At 36.3% G+C, this 15,393-nt stretch overlaps 1 protein-coding gene across 4 annotated transcripts in view; it reads left to right on the forward strand.

Annotated features, from left to right (window-relative positions):
• Positions 1-15,393, forward strand: part of LOC149065461 (histone-lysine N-methyltransferase EHMT2-like) — a 178,833-nt gene that overhangs the window by 88,060 nt on the left and 75,380 nt on the right. For all 4 annotated transcript variants that reach the window (XM_089254034.1, XM_089254036.1, XM_089254035.1 and 1 more), the window contains 3 exons: positions 6,403-6,509; positions 13,667-13,789; positions 13,894-13,995. In XM_089254034.1, the coding sequence (XP_089110160.1) occupies positions 6,403-6,509; positions 13,667-13,789; positions 13,894-13,995 (332 nt within the window). The remainder of the gene's footprint in view (positions 1-6,402; positions 6,510-13,666; positions 13,790-13,893; positions 13,996-15,393) is intronic.

Consider the following 15,393-nt stretch of genomic DNA (forward strand, 5'->3'; position numbering starts at 1 on the left):
AGCATGTATAATCTGGAATCTTGCCCACTGTTTGTTCAAAAACATCAGAGTATTCATTGACAATACTAGGAACAGATCTTTTTACGGCACACACAGGTATATGCTTGACACTTGAGGAATCATGAATGTCATTTATGTTGATATCCAATTTACGCATCCAATTTCGACCAAGGATAGGTTCTCTCTTCAAATTGACAAGGTATAATTCTTCTTCACTGGATTTAGCATTGTAGCATACAGTCACTTTGACGTATCCGATAGATTTGAAAATTTCACCTGTATAACTTCGGAAAAATATATTTGTTTTCAGGATCGGAAGATTTAGGTTTAAACGCCTGTAGTCACTTATGTTCATGATGCTCACACAACTACCAGAGTCACATTCGAAACGACAATTTTTCCCATTTAATTGAATGACTGCAAATATTCTATCGTCTTTTTCAGCAGTGTTAGTGCATATATCAACAATTTGGCTCACTTGAAAGTGATCTGGATTTTCCACATATTGAACAGTATTTCCTTCAGATCCGCTTTTATTTTTCCGTTTCAGAAGCTCTGTAATACATACTCTACTGATATGACCTTTTTTGAAGCAAATCTGACATGAGAGCTTGTGTTTCACTCGACAGTTTTGAGTCTGGTGGTTGTTTTTTCCGCAATGGAGACACACGTTTTCTAACCCGATGTCTCTCAAATTGAGGTTTCGCTTCCGACTTGCCGATCTGTCGCGTCGATGCGGAGTCGATTTCCGTCGCGAACTCCCGCTGTTATTACATTGCGCAATTTTATTCACACTGGAACCGTAATTACTCTTGTAGAGTTCTTTATTTTCGATTTTCGAAGCTTCAATCGCTAATGCGACTTCGAGTGTTTCGTCGAATGTCAGTTCAGCTTGTTGTAGAATTCTTTCGCGGATTTCGGCATCCTGTAATCCTCGTATAAATTGAGCACGTAGCATGAGGTTGATGACAGATTTTGAGCATTCAGCATTTTCACAACTAGATTTGAATTCGGCGGTTTTCGAAAGTTCTTTTAATGTAGCGATATAATTCGAAATCGGCTCACCTGGGTGTTGTGTGCGGCAAAGAAACTTGTGTTGTTCCGTCAGGATGTTTACCCTTTTGCAGAGATGATCTTTCAAGATTTTCAGCAGGTCGTCGTACGTCTTCGATGAAGGGAGATCCGGTGAAGTTAGACTGGAAAGCAGGTGATAGTACTTGGATCCGAGACAGTTGATTAGCACCATTTTCTTGGCTTCGGCGACGTCGGCTGTTGAATCCGTGAGTCCTTTGAGCTGGAAGTAGTTTTCGAGTCTTTGTACATATTCACCGAAACTTTCGTTAGCTTCGTCGTAGCATTCAAACGAGATCGATTGTGACTGGAGAAGCGTTTTCACATTGACGCCGGTTGAAGGTGCTGGATGAGTTTCGTTTAGTTTCGAGACGAAATTATTTAAAACGGTTACTAGATCGTCGATGTCTGCCATTTCCGATTCTTTTTTTTTTTTCAGTCGTCGCCAACTTTATTGTACTTTATGAGCCGTTTCGGTAGTGAATCATGAGATGAACGATAATTCTTAACTAATTTATTACGGAACAATATTTACATCTCGTTCCCGCCATGTTGTCATTCCCTTCAAGTGTTGCCACCTTCGTAAAACATAATACTGTATTTTCTGGTGTTGCCAGATACATAACATTTTCTCTCACTAATAGGCAGTGATTTGGAAATTTCATGTATGACATGAAACATTCCTAGATTGTCTACACCCGTGTCTTTAATGTGAGCCCTTGACAATGCATCAGCAATATGCATTTGACAACCTGGCAAGTATTCGACAGTGTAAATCATAGTGACAGATAAATCATACTTAAGTAATTTGAGAAGCATTCTTTGTAATCGAGTTGAGATCTTGCCGATGGGCTTGTGAACTATTGAAATCAATGGTTTGTGGTCACTTTTGACAAGTACTTTGTGGCCGTAAACCAAGTTGTGAAAGTTTTCAAATGCAAAGACTATGGCAAGTAATTATTCCTCAATCTGAGCATAGTTTTTTTCAGTTTCTGACAGGTTCCTGCAGGAACCTGTCTTTTGCATCCATGGATGCAAAAGAAACTGGATGGCCTTCTTGCAATAAGCAAACACCGAGCCCATCTGGAACTGTCACACTGAATAACAATAGGCAAGGAGTCGTTAAATACTTTCAACACAGAAGTTGAACTGATCAATCTTTTCAGATTCACAAAGCTTCGATCTTGCTCATGGTTCCACTGAAACTCAATGTCTTTCTTTAGCAGTTCCCCCCCTTAGATGAGATTTCATAACAGACATGTTTGGAATGAACTTCGACAAAAAATTAACCATACAGAGCAATCTCTGTATGTTATTTTTGTTGGATGGTTTTCAAACTCCATAACTGCCTTCATGTGGCTTGGATCAGCTTTTATTCCATCCTTAGAAATTAAGAGGCCCACATACTTGACTTCATTAACTTTAAATTGAAGCTTATTAGGGTTTAATTTCACATTACTTGTTTTTGCCCTGTCTAAGACTTTCAGCAAAATTTGATCATGCTCTTTTTGTCATTGCCTGCTATTATCAAGTCATCGAAATAGATCTCAATACCATTTATGTCACCAAACAGTTTTTGATTGGCTTTCTGAAAACCTCTGGAGCAGAGCTAATTCCAAATGGCAACCTGTTAAATTTAAACTGCCGAAAAGGTGAATTGAAGGTGCATAGTTCTGAACTAGCCTCATCCAAAGGTATCTGCCAAAATCCTTCTTTCAAGTCAAGCACAGAATAAAACTGTACCTTCTAACTTGCTGATAATTTCATCAGCTGATGGGATAATGTAATGTTCCCGCTTTATGGCTTTGTTGAGATTTCTGGTGTCAAAACAAATTCGTAATTTCCCATTTGGTTTTTCTACTATCACTAGGCTATTGACACAATCAGTGATATAACACCAGATTGTACCAGCTTGTCCAATGTTTTGCCCAATTTTTTATACAGCAACTGGGGTACTCTTCTGGGGGCATTTATCACAGGCACTACTTCACTCTTTACAACTATGTTATGAGGCTCTCCTGGAAATTTTCCCAAACTAGTAAATACACTTTCATATTTTTCATGGCATTTACTTTAGAATCGATAGTTACAACATCTATCAACTGTTTAAGATTGCATGGTTCTAAACCTACAATAAGTTTAGCCTGAACATCTACAATTACAAAAGGGAGCTTCAACTTAGAACATTTTTCAGTATTACAAGATAATGAAATGACTCCTTTGGGAGTTAATTTGTAATTGCCATACAAAATTAGAACAACATCTGTTGGCGATAAGTTCTGTTTACATTCAACGTTTAGAGATTTGAATACTTTCAGAGTGGAATGATGTTGACTTGTGCCCAGTATCGAGCTTGAATTACACTACTTTTCCTTCAACTGATATAGCCTTGAGCCATTCATTTCTCGAACTGACCATATTAATTTCCAAGACACTGTCAATGTATAAACTTTCGATGTCATTGTTGCTGTATGGAAGGTGGTTGTCTCTAGGGAAGACCTCATCAATTCATCTATGATTACCAGCAGATTGTGGCTTAGGAAAACAATTTTCATTGCACATTACCGCAAAGTGATTTTTCTTTTTGCACAGATTGCACAACTTATTGAATGCAGGACAATGTCCTCTCATGCTTTCGACCACAGGAATTAGTCTTTTTCGGGTATGAATATACTTTTACCTCTGCATCGACTTTGGAACCCCAGTGAGGCTCATGGATTTTCTCCATCTGTCGTCGGCTAATATCACAAGTATGTATGCTATCAACCGCTTTGCTTACTGTAAGATCAGGTTTTCAAAGCAGTCTTTCTTGCAGATTAGAATCACAGATGCCTAAGACAATCCTATCCCAAATTAAGCTTTTTTCTTGCTCTCCAAAGTCACATGAGGCTGCCAAAGTTTTCAGTTTGGTAAGGTATACATCTATATCTTGGTTCTCTTTCTGAGAATATGAGAAGAACTTGAAACGTTCTAACACAATGTTATGTCTAGGGAGACAATATCTATCAAACTTTGTTAAGACATCATCATATTTTGTAGCACTTTCAGCAGCTGTATACTGGAATATATTAAATACACTCACACCTTCATCACCAATGACGTTCAACAAAATTGCGACATCAGGCTTCTCAATCTTCTCCGAAGCAAGCATGAAATTCTTGAACTTTTGTTTTCACTTCACCCATTAATCAGAGAGGTTTGTAGAGCTGTAACTCTCCGGGTGGCTTAAATATCTCCATCTTTTGGTTGATTCAACTTTTAAATTCTAGAACACAACAGTTCCCAGCAGCAGCAGACATCTAAGAAGCAATAAGAATGGAACCTATCTCAATTCATCTTAGAAAGCTTTTTCCTGACACCATGTCATGCACCTACTAGTAAATCTACACCAGCGGTTTTCAACCTTTTTTGACTCGCGGAGCCCTATCCAGTATATAATTTTATGGTGGAGCCCTGTTTGACTCGAGGAGCCCTTTTTTGTACATAATTTTTATGGCAGAGAACCTGTAGGCCTCTTTTATTTATTTATCTATCAAATTTACTGATTTATATTATTTTCCTCGAGTCACCGCGGAGCCCCTGGGAGGTGCACGCGGAGTCCTTGGGACTCAGCGGAGCATCAGTTGAGAACCCCTGATGTACACTTACAGGTCATTTTGTATCATTAGTTTATATTATTCAGTTAGTTACTATATACAATATACATACACTTAAAGCTTTAGCCACATGATCATAGAAGGGAAGGATATTGATAGACTTTCCCTTCCTGAACCTATGCTGGTTTTGCAACAATGCATTATGCTCGCCCATCCATTTCACCAGTTGCCTTTTGATAATAATTTCCAAACTATTTGAGAGGGATCTTATCAAACTCATTGGATGGTAATTTTACAGCTTCTCTACTACCCTTTTTGTATAGCAGAACCACATTAGCAAGCTTCCAATCCTCTGGGATGATATCCTCAGCAACACTAGATTTATTTAGAATCATGCAAAATCAATTGCATTAAATTTTGTCACAGAGCACATGTGTTATTTTCACCAAACTTCCATCAGATTTTGGAGAGGGAAGATAGAAAAAAAATCTAATATTTTAATACAGCAATTCCTCAAAGGTATGGGTAGGGTAGGATAAACAATAACAGCACAAGTCAGGGTGCAATTTTTACATGTAAAATATTACAGTGGAACCTATTGATAATGTACACCATAGGACTGCAGTTTTCTACTAATGGAAAGTGTCTGCTAATATGCAGCAGAATATGTTGAGGCCCTGTTCTACAGACTTCCAAATTGTAAATTAACAGGGGGGGGGGGGGTGTCCATTATGGAGTTTCCACTGTAATTGATACCAAAATTTTAGAAAAACGGCTGTAAAATTTTGTTTGATTGAGAAAACGTTATTTCCTTATGGGATGACTTCATAAAATTTAACTTGTCACCACAATCCAGTCCTTAAAAAAGTATGCATTCCCTATAATCTCTGTAAACAAACATCATATGTAGTAAGTACACTTTGAATGATTTGATAATAAAACATCATTTTGTGGTCCATCAAAAGAGATGAGCTGCTTGCATTTGGAGACAAGAAAATAGTTTCTCCTGTGGGTTGAAATTAAGAGTTGCAGACGGTATATTGTCATTAACCCACGTCAATTATTTTTCAAATACTAGCAACAACGTTGGACCTGGGATATAAATTATACCAGTCTGCAAAGATCCCATATGCCATGCAAGTCTTGGAATTTCATCTTTTCCATCTTTGAATCACTGCAAAAATTTCCATTTTTAACAGTTTTTCCAGTTTATCATGTAGCCTTTCAAAAATCAGTAGTTTCATTACACATATTATTCTGGTTGATCAAACTTGATTGTTACTCAATAGTTGCTACTATTTCAGCAATAATCTTGCGATTATGCTTGACTTTGAGGAATTTAAATTTTCCCCAGCAAATTGCTTAAATCTAAGTTTGCATGAATTGTGGGATAGTGTAAGTTGGGGTATTGTGCTGTATATAAATTGCTTTGATTAAAAAAAAAAAGAGACATGCAGATGGTATTGAATAGCAGAGTGATGAACTTGTGACAAATGATGCCTTTGTAGCATAGTAAGAACAAAATTTTTTGAAAGTATATGCAATGGAATAGTTATTAGAAGTAGTATCCATCAATATTAAAATGTTCATAATTTTTTTGAAAATTTAAGATTTTTAAGTGCCATGAGCTTTTGTTTTACATTTTTTGGTGTTTTACTGTTTGAATTATGTAATGGTGATTATATGCAATTTTAACAAAACATCAAACTAATCTTAGAATTTTCACCCGTTTTAGCAAAGGGACTTAATCCAGTTAGCATATATGAGGAAGAGGATGGAAATCATGCCCTTCATTTTGCAGCTGCAATTGGCAGTGTTATTATTGTCCACCTGCTCGTTCAGGTAAAATGTCTTTTATTTTACCCTTAAACTACTCAACCATCTATGGGTGATCAAAAATGATATAGTAAGTCTAGATGAACATTTAAAAAAAAACATAATTAACACTTAAAATGCTCCTGTCACTTTTAGATGATGGCCTCAGTCTCCTGCTTAGTCGCTTTCTAATGATTTGAATGAGTAATAACATTGCCTTGTCGATTTGAAACTTTTAAAGTGACTTATACAGAAATGCCGCTCCTGTGTTATAACCTGCCAAATACCCAGAATTACACAAAAGGATGCACAAAAATTTGGTTCACGCATCCTGACATATTCTTTTCTAATTCCAAGAAGAAAAACGTTACTGAGAGAAAAACCTACCCAACTTTCCCCTCTTTCTACTCTATTGTGATCGTGTGACTTTGAAAAGTAGCTTTACTACTTTGAGAAGTACAAATAAACATTTCACTGTACTTTATTGATATAACCCGCGGGTTGTTGAGGAATAAGGTGATAAGATATCTAGTTGAGTCCCTGAATGAGGGGCTAAAAACCGAATTTTACAATTTCAGAATATTTTCCCCCTGTGGGTTACATACCAGAAATTGATACTTTTGCAGGTATCTACCGGCATTCAAAGACAGCATCATCAGGCATAAATTTGCTTCATTCACACAAGACTGTGAATGCACATTTTTTGAAGAACTGTGAAGGATTGGAACGCCCACACACACACACACACATTCAAATTGCAAAAAATTTTCAGAGATCGTTGGGGGAAAATCCAAATCTGTAGAAACTATCTTGAATATCCACAGTTTTCTCATCTAGCCGCTATGCGATCGTCGCCATTTCGCATTGCGAAAATCAGGGGTGTGTATGCTGAATCAGCCGTTGTGGGGGGGGGGGGGGCGCAAGAATTTCTTCCATAGAAATTTTTGGTCACTGCAACTCAAAAATAATTTTAAATTAACAGATAGTACAAGAATGTTTTTTCCTTCAATATTTTAATGTCCTACAAAAATATAAAAAGTATTTTAAATTTTTGATCTTGTTGGAGGGGGAGGGGCACATGCCCCATGCAGGGCTGTCTTAAGAGCATCGGAGGCCCCAGGCCACTTGGTGACCTGAGGCCCCCCGAGGGTAGGTCCCCGTGAAGAATTAACTCTCTGTGTTTGGCACAGATGGTGCCACTATACTGGCAGATACAATACCCTTATTTAGGTCATCTCGTCTTATTGGCAGAGCCCTTTTTCCTCTTTTTTATTTACTTAACAAATTTACTTATTTATTTTATTTTCTTCGAGCTGCTCCGGAGGTCTTGGGTGGTGCACATGAAGCCCCAAGCAGTTGAGAACAGCTGCCTTAGAGAGTCACATAAAAAAAAAGACAAATATACCGAAAAATTGAATTTTCTGGATGTTATGCCGAAACTAATATTTGGAAAGAAAAAGGACTTGCTTCTCCGGGAATCGAATGTTGATCCCTTTGCATACCGGGCAAGTGCGCTAACCAATACACCTCAGTGCTTCTCGCTACTAATGCGTGTTATAAGGAATTGAAAATTGTGTCTCTGGTGTATTGGTTAGTGCACTTGCCTGGTATGCAAGGGGACCCGGTTTCGATTCCCGGAGGAGACAAATCACTTTCTTTCCAAATACGTATTAGTTTCGGCATAACATCCAGAAAATTCAATTTCCCTACATATTACGAGCCGAAAAAAATACCATCTCTTAATACAAAAGACAAGCAGATAGGAAAGAAAGAAAAGAAATATCTTCAAAAATTCACTTCACTTTTTCTCATGGTCGGGCTTGAGAATTTTGCGGTGTGGTGCAAAGGAAATTCTGCGACCCCCTCCAAAAGAAATTTTTGTAGTAGTTCCCCGACTGACAAACTTTTCCAGTTACGAACATAAATCTTGAAAGGGAAAATATTGTTCAGAAAGAGAGACACATCTCATTACACTCATTTTTTCGTTATTTCCGGATCGCGTTCATGGTTTGGATAGTAATCACGCAGAGGGAATTTTTATAAATTTGACAAAATTAATAAACAATTAGTAATGATTAGAGGGGTCCACCTAGTCAGGGCCGTCTTAAGAGCATCATATGGACCCCCGGGTCAAGTGATTTTTCTGAGGCCTCTCTCCTTGTGAGGCCCAGGTGGGCCCATGCGTTAAGACAGCACTGGCCCCATGTCCTACTTGTTTGGAACCTGTGACTGTGCAGTGGCAATCAACTAATTATGATTTTCTAAGGTTTTCAAACTTGGAAAGTTGGTTTTTTCCCTTGAAAAAAACCTCTGTTGTGCCATGATGGTCACACAGACCTACAACACAATTATGTACACATTTAATTTCAAATCTACACATTAGCAATTTGGGGATAGATGTCATCCAGGGCCGGATTAACCATTGAGAAAAATAAGCACATGCTTAGGGCATCAGGGAAAAAAAGGGGCACCACTAAAAGTGATCGAACATACACTTTTTTTTAATGTGAACTTTATTCCCAGCATCTATATAAAATCCTAAAATTTTAAGAACACTTGATTGTACAGCTACAGATCTTTATCGAAGGTTGATGTGGGCTAATTCTGAGCTGGGGAAGAGGGGGGATCTGATGCTGTGGGCGCTACACCAACCAGGGAGAGTGCTGAATTTTCTTTTTTCCATTAAAAATTATGGGTAGGGGTGGCAAAATGGATACAGATCCCCAGGGAATAGAATAAATTTCCGTTTTTAGTTGCAACCCTGAGGGTAACACAAAAGCAGAAAAACTAAGTTTGCGCGAACAAGAACTCGTATATGGTATTAATGCTCAGATTTTATATTGAGATTTTGTTCTATTTCCTTAAAGTAAGCCCAGGGCTGTCTCAACAGCATCATAGACCCCCATCTAAAAAAACAAGTTCTGAGTCTTCCTCACCCAGCTATAAATTTGCATAGTTACTTTCTCAAAAGTTTTAATCAGATCAAATTGTCATTTGATCTGGATCTGATCAAACAAAGGCCTCTCCGGCACTTGAGGCTCCCGAGCCTTGGCATCATAGGCCTCGTTATTCTTAATTCTGATTGACAAGTTACTTAGATTTCTAAACATTGATTGGTGTCAAAAAAGCAAATAGAATGCTCAGTTTCTATTCTTAATAATGTGTCTTCGCACTCTCCTAAAGTGATCCTTCCACTTTTCGGGGGCTCAGCTTGTCTTGGATCGGAGAATGCTATAAGGTTTTGGAAACCATACCTACAGAGGAATATAGACTTGGTTGAGGGGGTGCAGAGAAGAGCCATGAGCGCTCTTGTTGGTACACTGGACTCTTGTTGTTTACATTGGAAGAACACAGGTGTTGGGATATGCTTAAAGTTTTTAAAATTTTCAACGGAATGGATAGGATGGACCATGAGTTATTAATACACTATCAATTAAGTGTTTTGACACTAGTATCGATTAGTAAAAAACAACTGCAGGTTGTGGTGGTGCAGAGAATTTTTCTCTAACAGGGTTATGAATAAATGGAATAGCTTACCCCCCAGGATTTATAAATTCTACCACAATTGACATATTTAAAAACAAATATGATGTTTATAATGAGGTGAATCGAGAAACTATCCATACATACTTATAGATAAGACAACCATAACTTTTTATGAGCAGTGTATTTTATTTTATCATAATCATTAGTTTTTTAGTTTTATTTTAGTGTGTATTAGTTTTTGTGGAATAATTGTTCTTATTTTGGTTGATGTATTTAGTTTTAATTGACATTCATATTTTTTTATGGGCAACTTGTTTCAGCTACCTCATTGCCCATTTTGTCTGTTGTGGTCTTTGTATTTATGACACAAAAACACCTGCCATAATGGCCTTTTATTCATATTTGTAATTTTTCCCCTTTCTATTTCTAACGTGCGAACAAGAAAACCAGTTTTTTTAGTTTTATTGCTGATACTTCAAATATAGATCATCCAAAGTTGTTGCCAACAGCTCATACATGAAGGGATTAAAAAGCTGTATTGCACTGTAGCAACTAGTATAATGCATACAGGGCAGGGCCGAGCTTAGGACTTTCACGACCCGGTGCAAAGAAATTTTTGCAGCCCCCTCCAAAATTTTTTTTATGTAGTTGCTCCCACTTATATGTGAAACATCTGACGTGGGGGGGGGAACAAATATCCCAGCCTAGGGGCCATGCTAACACTATCCGGTCAAAGCAAATTTAACTCATGGCAACACCAAGTTCTCTATCTCTCAGATCACTTTCACGTTAAAATGGAGCAGAAAAAGGGTGGGGGAGGGAACTTTCTGGTGAAAATGAATACAGAAAGTTAGGAAATTTTTTAAAAAGGCATTTCTTTTGTTCTTAATGCTTAAAATATTGCAAGTTTTTTATATTATGGCTTCTGAAATGCACCAATAAACTTACAACTATGTTAAAATAGGCATTTATGGTAGAAAAAGTTTGAAAAGACATTTTTACAGAAAAAGTTAAAAATAGGCAAAAAAGGTATTTATGGCACTTTGCCTGAACTTCCGGGCTCTAGTAATCAAACACGATCCATTGGGAGGGAATGGCATTTTAATTAATTTTTTACAAAATTCATAAATGATTAATAATAATCAGCATGTCCACCTGCTTATGTGGCTGGAATCATATTGAACACATACATTTTTGACATATTTTTAGAGCATTTCATCATCTTTATAAAATACATGTTACAATTCGATAACTTTGATCATTTTTCAAATCTTTTATTGCTGTTTTTGTTTAATTAATATAAATTAATAGAAGTAAAGGAATCAATTACTGGAATTGTACTGGGACAATTATCATTTCTTCTTTTTTCATGCAATAAATTCATCACTGAAGGGCTAGTGAAAAGTCTGGCTTGGGACCCATTAAAGTTCTTAGCCTAGGGCCCTGCTCCAGGATGTGGGGGGGCCATGTGGAATTTACAAAAATAACGAAAAACGTTCTGAAACACATTAGAACTGCATTTGAAAATGTAGATAATTAAAAATTACTACAGTATATTCCGCTTATTGTTCCCACTTGGAAAGTTTTCTCACTTACTACAACTTATTTTCGTGATCCTAAACTTTTACTAACACTTATGGAAATTTCCCATTTAAAACGTTTTCTTCCCAACAAAGTTTTCATGACAAGTTTTTTGAAAATGCTATAAGTGGGATTCACTGTGCATGAGCTCTTCAATGTTATTACTTGTTTAAAACCAAGAGTTTCTTGCCACAAATAAAGTCTGAGATTTCAATCTCAATATTTTAATATTCACATTCAAAATTCAAAAACATGCTCTGGTATAAGTTGTTGAACAACACTAGCTGCAATCAGCCTAAACCTAAGATATAATTTATTTAATAGTAGGCAATGAACTACCAGGGCTGCAAGCAACATAGCCTACATCCTAAATTTTTGGACCTTTGTGCTCTTAAATTCAGTATTTTATGCATGAACTCTCTGTTCATGAAGAGGGCTGATTCTTGACATTTTTCAAGTGTAAGCAAATGACATTTTGCTGATAAAAAATCAGCTCCTTTCAGTTGGCATCTTCTGTGGCTGAATAGTTAGCAGGATTCAAGATCTAGCCCTGTTCATGAAACAAAATATCCCTAATGTTGGTACTGTACTAGGTGAATAATTAGATTGAGAAAAAATATCCAGAGAGTCTTACCCTTCTCTTTGGAAGTGCAGTAGTAAAAATTGTCAAAATTTCGAGTTTATATACTGTATATTGTAAATCCATTTTCTTATATATATGAGAAAATGATTCTCATGAGATGGTGGTGTTTATGAATGAAAATTTTGAAGTTCTCAAGCATTCCTAGGGAAACATCATAACATGATAGTTCAGAGGTTCCAAGGAAGGCATGCATTTAACACTCCGAGTAACAGTCATCATCTGGAGATGTCAATACTACAGCCTAATATGGCACATCAATAGTCAAAGTGAAATTACAAACATTCACACACACACACCTTGTGTGCACCATTGGTACCTTCAGACCAGATGGTAACTCCAACAAGAGGGGAGGTTTTCAAAGGGAAAGAAATTACTAGATTTCTTTTGTGGTGTCCCTTTTCATTTGATGCCCTAAGCATGTTTTTTTTTTCTCTTGGTTAATATAGCCCTGTTATTCTTTAATGGCAGAAAAAAGGCAAAATTTTTTCAGGGGTAAAGAATACGACCATCTGCATAGCATACTCTTTTCCGTTTTGAAATAAACTATTGTCACATCTAATAATGCTAAAAATAATATTATAGGGACTTTAAACTGAAAGTCTCCTTTCACAATCAATAATAGTTTAATGGGGAAAAAAATTAAATTTTAATCAAAAATTTCCAAAAAATTTGCAGAAGAAGGAAAGGGGTTCTTTTGGAAAAATTGCAGGCCCTGAAATTTTGCAGCCCAGTGCAACCACACCTTTTGCAACCTTTAAGTCCAACCCTGATAACAGGGTACCTGTGTCGTATCAGAGACCAACACAAACTTTATGCAAGAAGGTTGATTCGGCACACAAGGGTAATTATTATATATGTCTAGGGCTGCAGCACAATGAGCACAATGTCAACCAATGCTCTACAGCTTGTCTATGAGGAAATCTATGGTATCAATTTTACAATTGAAGACAGTTAAAGAACAAGAATAGAACAGGTTAATACAGAGATTTTTTTTTTTGAAGTTCACATTTATAACAATAACTGATAGTGTTAGCATAATATCAAAGATAACTGGTGTATACTTATACACAGTGATTCACTTAATTTCATCAGAAGAATTTTAGATAGAAAGTTGTGATCAAGTTCTTCGGTACCCTTTTTTTATGGTATATTTCAGCAAGATTTGTATGATCTTCATACACTTGATAACCTTTTAATAAATTTTTTTCATCATGCTTTAAAACCACCTGTGTTGTATTTTTATTCTAAATGTTTTCTTTTTGATTGAAAAAAAATTTAGACCAAGTTTTAATTTCAAAAATTGACTAATAAAGCATGTTCATACAAGAATTTAAAGCATTTTTTTGTAACGCTTTTTTTCAGAATGAAAAATATTTTACACATTCATCTTCACGATTTCAGATGCTTAAATAATATAAATTTTTCTGAATGTGAATTGATTGGAATCCCTTATTTCTTTTTTCCTTTCTTGCAGGCTGGGGCTGTCTTAGACCCCATGAACAAAACTCTGAGAACACCTTTGATGTTAGCAGTCGAAAACAATCATTTGGATGTTGTAAGATACCTTGTTAAGAAAAGAATAGGGCTTAATACGAGGGTGTGTAATTTACTTGTATTTATCAATTTGCTATCTATTGTGTATGAGTGAAGTTGGCCGAGTATGTGTATCATTAATATTAATGGTACATTTTTTTACTATAGGGGGAAGCAGGGATGACTTGTCTACATATTGCAGCTCGGGAAGGCCTTGTACACATATGCACAGCAATTATGGATTCTGGAAAAGCTAAGATTGATGCACAGGTATTTGAAACTAAAAGTTCAAAGAGTAGAGCTCAGACTATATAGAGGGGGAAAAATGAGTGGAACAAGTTTTCCACGCTTCCAGCCTACTTTCGTCTATGTATATAATAGTATATATTTTTTTTACTTGTCAAAACTTGGCAAGGAAGAAAAGAAAATAATAATGCTAAAATAAAGAGGAAAAAACAATTCCCAAAACAAAACTTCTAAAACCTAAGAGGATCCACGGATGCAGATTTTTCATTATCAATTTCAATAAATACAAAATTGAAAGAAATATCCTAAAAAATGCCTTTAAATTAAAAAATAGTAACGTATCAATATCTGAGGATTTCTCACCTGAAATACCAAACTATATGGAAAAATCTGGAGCGCTTCTCATAAATTCTGTGATAGTGGTTAGAAAGTAAAACCTTTTCATAATTTTTCTCTTATAAATAACTATAAATATGTTTGAGATAATATCATTGATATTGGAATCCCAATCTCCCACATCCAATCTAGTACTAACTCTTCTTTGACTTCCCACTCCTCTCAATAATGGTCATCCGTTTAAGCAGCTCCCCTCCTCAAACATTCACATCGTCCACCCAACGTCCGAATTAAAAAATTCTTCAAATCAGGAACCATTAACACTCAAAGTTTAAAGAATAAAACTGATTTTCTCGAATCAATCTTGCTTAGTCACAATGCCCATTTTGTTGCAGTTACAGAATCATGGTTAGACAATACGATTTTTAATTCCGAAATTTTACCACCTGATTACAATGCATTCTGAAAAGGCAGAAACTCTTTGGGAGGGGGTGTTACACTTGGTTTTAACAATTCCATCCCCCTTACTGAAATCGCTTTAGATTCTGATCTAACAATCATTGGAGCCAAATGATGCCAAACTGTTTCCCACCGGCCTTATTTTCTTTCTATTTGCCTCCAACTTTTCATTTTCACTTATTTGTCCAACTCGAAAAAACCTAGAAAAATATTTTTAATACACATTCTCTTCTTATCTCTGGGGATTGGAACCTACCCGGAATTGACTGGAAAAATATGAAATCATTGTCTGGCAACCACCCAATTAACAATAAAGTCTTATAGATGGATATTAACAATGTCATAAGGACAAATAATAATTTACTAAACACTTGACTTATGTTTTACCACTCACGTGGGTGCTGTTATCAAGGTGGAAAAACAAACACATTCTGTCACATGGTCAGAATGAGAGAGCATCTGTGGTGGTCAAAGTTGTTTCCTTCATTTCAGTAGTTTTATTCTCGGTTTTGTCATCATAGTTGTTGCCCTCCATTGCTAGTAATGTCATGTCCAGCTTGGCCCCTTCGAATATTATTAAAATGTTTTTCAAAATGAAAATGTGGTAGGGCAATGATTTTGTGCCAT

The sequence above is a fragment of the Pholcus phalangioides genome, unplaced genomic scaffold, assembly GCF_987345545.1.
Source record: "Pholcus phalangioides strain wild (caught in Gottingen) unplaced genomic scaffold, Ppha-v1.0 ptg000039l_1, whole genome shotgun sequence".
NCBI classification, from domain to species: domain Eukaryota; kingdom Metazoa; phylum Arthropoda; class Arachnida; order Araneae; family Pholcidae; genus Pholcus; species Pholcus phalangioides.